The sequence below is a fragment of the Cornus florida genome, unplaced genomic scaffold, assembly GCF_030987335.1.
Source record: "Cornus florida cultivar Cherokee Brave unplaced genomic scaffold, ASM3098733v1 CherokeeBrave_3.0.0_Hap2_Chr09, whole genome shotgun sequence".
NCBI classification, from domain to species: domain Eukaryota; kingdom Viridiplantae; phylum Streptophyta; class Magnoliopsida; order Cornales; family Cornaceae; genus Cornus; species Cornus florida.
Window position 1 is genome coordinate 2269617 of NW_026775579.1, and position 7178 is coordinate 2276794.

Genomic DNA, 7178 nt, shown 5'->3' on the forward strand with positions numbered 1-7178 from the left:
AATTTTCATCAGTTCGATAAGTCCGTTTCGACCACTAAGGAATGTTTTGGGTGGAAACGACCATTGATGGGCCCTGTTGTTTTCCGGCTGAAAACCTTCGTTTAGGACTCCGAAATCATGTTTTTGAGTCTGTTAGGGAGACTGCAGAATATTTTCAGATTTTTGTTAGAGGTCGAAACGAAGTTGGATTGTTCTAAATTTTTATATTCAGTAGTTTTTAGTGATTAGGTTTCTTATTTTATTTTTTTCAGAATTTTTAGAGAATTTATTTTTGGGCTTTTTTTAGAGGTTTCTTTTGTTTTTTAGTTTCCTTTTTGCTTCTAGGTTTTCTTACAATATTAGGTATAAATATTAATGTATTGCAAGAGTAGAATTAAAACTTTGATTAATAATATTTAAGATTGCTTTGCAATTTTCCTTTAACTTTGTGGATTCAAAGTTGTTTCTTGTTCCTTTGTGAACGTTTCATACATTCCGCTTCGTCACTAAGTGCTCCATTTTCCATTTCGTGTCTATGGTGATTTGATTTTTTCTGTTATGTTTTGATAATCAGTAGGTTCCTTAAACTTTCTTTGATGCATATTCTTTTAGGTGTGACCGCATTCTTTCATTTGGGAAGGGAATGAGGCTACTGGGTTATAGAAGAACGGAGCTAAGGTTTTCTGATCATCGACCTGTGACTGCTTCATATATTGTAGAGGTTGAGGTGTTCTGTTCTAGGAAGCTCCAACGCGCCCTCACGTTCACTGATGCAGAAATGGAAGAGGAGGAAATTGTAGCAGATATGGGAATTGATGGTGGAGTGAGCCATTTAAGATTAGGAGAGGTGAGTGGTCTATGCATGTATTTAAACTGCAAGAATAACAAGGTCTTTTCTTTCATTCATTCATTCTTTCATCCCAACTTTCTCCTCACCTTAGGAAAATGTTGTGACGTTTGGCCTTGCATCCCAACTTTTTCCTAAGGTGCATCCCAACTTTCTCCTCACCGGTTGGGACAGATGTACTGCTGCGCCTGAGAGGATTTTAATCCCTGACAAGTAGCCTCTATTAGCAACTTGGTGCACTGATAAAAAATGCAGGCTGTAAACATGAGAATGTGGATTCGAATCCTGAGAGTGGAAATAATGTCAAACGTTAGGTCTGTATCCACTATCCAGTCCGCCCCTCCATGCGCCTTTAAATCCGAGGACCACATTGAGTAATGACCCCTTTTATAATTTAAGTGTGATCAAGATCATAAGAATGTAGTGATAGTAGAGGACAAGTGCAGAGTAACTCTCAGTTTTGATATTAAACTGCTCTAGAAATTCACAACAATGATACAGAAGTAAAAGTTCTCTACACAATTCCTGATTGCATACAAAAGAGAAAAAATAAATTGTGTAATTGCTTGCCTCTAATTGAGAACACTTGTATTTATATTTACCAACTAGGGTTACAATAAAAGAATAAAATAAAGTTAAATAAATTAAAATCCCTAATTAACTGTGATCCACTAATCATGGGACCCGGAATCACGGGGACAAAATAAAACGTGGATTCCAACACTACCCCTCAAGCTGGAGCGAAGATGTCAATCAAACCCAGCTTGCCAATTGAGGACTGAAGTAGAGATGGCCCCATTGACTTAGCAAACACATTGTCCGTTCAATCAGACAAACGAACAAACACTGGAACAATAGCACCACAACGAACTCTCTCTCAAATGAAGTGAATATTAACTTCAATGTGTTTGGACCTCTCATGGAGAACAGAATCAGAAGCAAGCATGATAGCAGACTTATTATCACAAAACAATTTAGAAGAATCTTCCACAACGGATCCCAACTCAGTAACAAGAGATCGAAGCCATATAAGTTCACACGTGTCATGTGCCATAGTACGATATTCAGCCTCAGTGAATGACCTAGACACTACTGCTTGCTTCTTACTTTTCCATGATATAAGATGACAGCCATAGAAAGTACATAATCCAGAAATAGAACGCTTGTATGTTTTGGATCCTGCATAATCTGCATTTGTAAAACATGACACTCCAGATTGACCACCCGATGCATAAAATAAGCCAAGACCAGGACACGTCTTGAGATATCTCAAGATATAGTAGACTACATCCAAATGTGACGAACGCATAGCATGCATAAACTGACTTACAACACTAATTGCAAAAGTCAAATTTGGCGTAGTATTCGTCAAGTAAATGAGACGACCAAATATGCCAAAGATCTTATTGCCTTGGCTGGACTCGAGCAGTCAACTCTATTAGACACTCCACTTGAAATTAATGTCAAGTATAAAAAAGATGAAGGCCAACTACTCTCTGATCCTACGACATATAGACCAGATATTTTTTATGCAGTTAATTTGTTGTGTCAGTTTATGCATCAACCTCGACACCTTCATCTTGCAGCTGTCAAACGGATCATTCGCTATTTACTCGGCATTCCAGAGTGTGGGTTATTTTATAAAGCTGGTTCATCTCTCCAACTTATAGCTTATAGTGATGCTGACCGGGCAAGTTGTCCTGATTCTCGTTGATCTACAACGGGGTGGTGCATGTATCTCAATGGCTCCCTTATGTCATGGAAATGCAAAAAACAAGAACGAGTTTCAAAATCTTCTACCGAGGTAGAATATTGAGCCATGTCTTCTACCTATTCTGAAATCGTTTGGCTTCATCGTCTTCTATATGAATTAGGTTTCCCTCAATTAAATCCTACTTCTCTACATGCTGATGATAACACAAGTGCCATACAGATTACAGAAAATCCAGTATTTCGTGAACAGACTAAACACGTAGAGGTCGATTGTCACTATATTCGGGAAGCCTATGTTAATCATCTCGTTTCTTTGCCTCATGTGTCAACAGATTTCCAAACTACAGATATTTTCACTAAAGCCTTAACTAAGACTCGTCACCAGTTCTTAGTTGACAAATTGATGCTTGTGGATTCACCAACATCAATTTATTTATTTATTTTTGGGTTGGGGGAGGGGGGGGGGGGGGGAGGGGAAGGGGTTATCAGAGGAGGTGATCTGCATACCAAAATTAGATGATTTGATGAGTTGTAAGATAGCTTATAATTAGGAATTCCATTCCAATTTAGATGATTTACAGATTGCTTCTTGTTGAAAGAGAGAGAACCCTAAGTGGACTGTCGATCAGAAGGAGAACCGACTCAATATGCATCTGTGTATCCCTCAATCCGAAGATGTGAAGCAGACCATGTCCCGGAACACCCTTGAGATACTTCAAGGTGTGTACAACTGCCTCCATGTGAGGTACCCGAGGACTGGTCATGAACTGGCTCACAACACTGACTGCATAGGAGATGTCTCAACGAGTGATTGTGAGGTAAATAAGTTTACCTACAAGTCTCCGATACATCTCTGGATCATCGAGTGGGTCACCATCATCCACCTTAAGTTTTACATTAGTCTCCATGGGTGTAGCTACAGGTTTTGAACCAAGATATTCAGTATCCTGTAAGAGATCAAGAGTATACTTCCGCTGAGAAAGACTAATGCCTTGCTTCCACCGAGCCACCTCAATTCCTAGAAAATACTGAAGTTTACCCAAATCCTTAGTAAAGAGGCTAGAACTTAAGTGATGGATTAGAACTTGTATCCCATCTTTGTCACCCACAAGAATCACAATTCCACGTTTCGTATTCTTAAAAAAGAGAGAGTGGTCAGCCTAGCTTCTGATCATACCATGAGCTACCACTGCTTTACTGAACTTCTCAAACCATGCACAAGGGGACTGTTTAAGGCCATAGATAGACTTCTTGAGATGACACACACACTCCCCCTTAGACTCAAACCCAGGTGGTTGAGTCATATAGATTGTCTCAGTAAGGTCACCGTGTAGAAAGGCATTTTTAACATCAAGTTGATGAAGCGGCCAGTCTAGATTAGCTACAAGAGAGATTATCACACGAACAGAATTCAGTTTGGCCACAGGAGAGAACGTCTCAGTATAATCAAGGCCATAAGTTTGAGTGTAGCCTTTAGCAACAAGTCGAGCTTTGAGACGGTCAACAATACCATCAGGCTTCTATTAATCGTGGCTATCATAAATGTTAACACTCCCCCTGAAGTTGGTGCGTGGATATCTGAAATGCCCAACTTGGACAACGCATCTTCAAACACGGTCTTGCTAGCACCCTTCTTCAGAATCTATAAGTTGCTTTGTGCAAATCTGACTAGATTAAAAATGTCGATCAATAAACCAAAAATGTCTCCTCAGACCATAAACAATTAATAATGTCTCCTCAAACCGCAAACAAACAACAATATGTCTCCTCAGACCGTAAACAAACAACAGTATGTCTCCTCAGACCATTCCCCTTCACAGGTTTAAAACATGTAGATGGAAGAATCAACAGTGCCTTCTCAAACCATTCCCCTTTATACATATGTTTAAACAATGTAGAAGAAAGAATCAACAATGTCTCCTCAGATCATAAAAAGAAACAACTATGTCTCCTCAGACCATTTCTGAATGGGTGGTGCCAAACTCGCAACGTCCTCATTGAGGTTGGACCAACTTGCCTACCCGACACAGACCTCCTGGATGGGCGATGTCACCTTAGACCATTCCCGAATGAGTGATGCCGAACTCGCAATGCCCTTATTGCAGTCGGACAATCCTGGCTCTGATACCAAGTAGAAATACAATAAAGAAGAAAGAGAAGAGAAATATGTAAAAGGTTTGAATGAGATTTATAATATGTAAAGGCTTGAATGATATATATCACTCAGTCACAGTTCTATTAGTTATAGATAAAATAAAAGCACATGTTCATATTACAAGAAAAAAAACTAAATCAAATCTAAATCAAATCTCTGCTAATATGGTAAGTTATTCCATAAATCATGGCTATCATATATGCTAACATATGCATAAGCAAATCTATACTAATATGGTAAGTCATTCCATAAATTGTGACCATCATATATGCTAACAACCTCTTTATCTTTTCCCCTAGAATCACCCATCAAAAAAGACAAAAGAAAAAAAAACTAAAAGAACTTTACAAGTTTCTCGGACAGGAAAATCGCTGCAAACACCAACAAACCAGTTGCTGAAGACACAACAAAAGCTCACGGAGATGCTACCGAACACACCGATAGCTTGAAATCATCAAAGAAGGGTAGCCACATCACATCTATTCGCTGAAAAATACCCCGAAAGAGAGGTTTGAACCCAAGAGAGAACACTCCCAAGGGAGCCGCAGGTAGGCTGGACTCCCAAGGGGGGGAATCGCTGAAGGCTAAGGAAAGAGGGCGTAGGTGGGGTGGGGTCTAGTGCAGTGGGTGAAGGTGTTGAGAGAGGTGGGTGGTGCCGGCGAGTGGTTTGAAAAGAGGGCTGCGTCTGTCTAAGGCTCTGATACCAAAAAGAGAAAAAATAAATTGTGTAATTGTTTGCCTCTAATTGAGTGCAGGACTTGTTTTTATAGTTAAAGGAATAAAATAAAGTTAAATAAATTAAAATCCCTAATTAATCTTGATCCACTAATCACGGGACCCGGAATTACGGGCAAATAAAATGTGGATTCCAACACATACATTGAATTACTCAAAAGTGTTTGGGCTATAAAGAATTAACTTTCTAGGTTCTTACGTTCGTGATTCATTGCAGAAGTGCAGATCAGATTGCTATTGATACTTGCATGGAGGGTCTCCATTCTGTTGGTCTTTCCATTCAGATTTTCTTTGACTTTTGTCCTTTCCTTTTTTAAAGCATTTCTGTTCTTGTGTTAGCTTCATAAGCTACACTCTTTGTACTTTATGGTTTGTGTGGTAGGAAGGAAGGAAGAGGGGTGAAGGGGAGATAGGAAGGAAGAAACAAATTTCTTTGGTTTGGTAGAGAGGAGACAAGAAAAGAAGATAAAGGAGGATGGATGAGTCATCTTTCCTACTTTACAAATTTTCTTCTCTCCAAATATGGATGGAAGAGATGAAGGACTGTTATTGAAATTTTAAATTACAATATTATCCTTCACAAATATTAGATAAACCCAATATTAACAATCTCTCTCCTCCCTTCTCTATTGACAAAGAAAGTAGGGTGTTATCTACTTCCCTTCTCTTCCATCCAACCAAGCAACAAGAATGAAGGACATTATGATTTCCTTTAACCATGTCTCATCCATCCCTTCTTCTCTACACCACATTCAAGGAAAAGTAATAATAAAAAATAAATAAAATAAAATTACTAGGCTTCTTTCACACTAGGTTTCACGATCTGTCTGAATATGATTTTTGTCCACTGATGCAGGATGCGTCTGATTGGGAAGCGCGTTAATAAAGGTTAGGGTGCAAGATGAGGAGCTGGTATACCTTATAATTATTCTTCCACTTTTAGCTGTTCAATTATCGAAGTCATTGTGTTACTGTGTAAATGTGTGTGTGCGCGCGCGCGTTTTTTATTTATTTATAAGGGGGGTTGCTTTTCAGAGAAAATCAGTTTCCAAGGTATTTGAATTCTGCTGGGGTGTGTGTATGTATATATATATTTTATGTTAGTCATGAAATAATTATCTTTCGTTTTTCTGTTGGTACGCTCTGTATTGCACTGAATGTACATGTCATATTGTGTCATTACAGCGAATGCTTGTGTATGTAATTCTTTTTTTTTTTTTTCCAAAAATTGAGAGGTGGGGTTGCTTTTCAGAGAAAATCAGTTTCCAAGGCATTTGAATTATGTTGATGTGTGTGTATATCATGTTTGTCATGAAATAATAATCTTTCGTTTTCTGTTGGTACTCCCTCTATTGCACTGAAGGACTTGTCAGAGTCGGTACAGCGAATGTTTGTGTATGTAATTCTAATTATTTTCCAAAAATTGAGAACCTAAATCTGTTTTGCTGACGAATGGAATTTAGTGGAATTATCAGTAATCTATTTTGTATCAACACACTTTTTAGCTTAAGAGCTCATGGCCGAGCAGCTACTAGTCTGATTTATGCTCTTGCTTAAAAGTCTTGCTTGGAAGTAAATTTTATTTTATTCTCTCTTTCTAATGCAGCTGAAACACCAGAACATGGCTTCTGGTTGGTATTACTAATGTTGTGTTTGGGATCATTGAATCGGTGCTTTAAATTTGGGATTATAAGAAGTTTAGTACAAATTAAATTTCTTCTAATTTCAAATCCAAACCGCCAAATCAGT

General features: G+C 38.4%; 1 protein-coding gene across 5 annotated transcripts in view; it reads left to right on the top strand.

Moving 5' to 3' along the window:
- The window catches only part of LOC132273436 (type IV inositol polyphosphate 5-phosphatase 3), a 93272-nt gene extending 86587 nt beyond the window's left edge, over positions 1–6685 (top strand). For 3 of the 5 annotated variants that reach the window (XM_059774392.1, XM_059774393.1, XM_059774391.1), the window contains 2 exons: positions 592–826; positions 6286–6685. In XM_059774392.1, coding sequence (XP_059630375.1) covers positions 592–826; positions 6286–6312 — 262 coding nt within the window. In that variant the 3' untranslated portion in view covers positions 6313–6685. Of the gene's footprint in view, positions 1–591; positions 827–6285 lie in introns of those variants that run through there. The other 2 variants (XM_059774395.1, XM_059774394.1) reach the window with 2 other exon arrangements.
- The last annotated feature ends 493 nt before the right edge of the window (positions 6686–7178 follow it).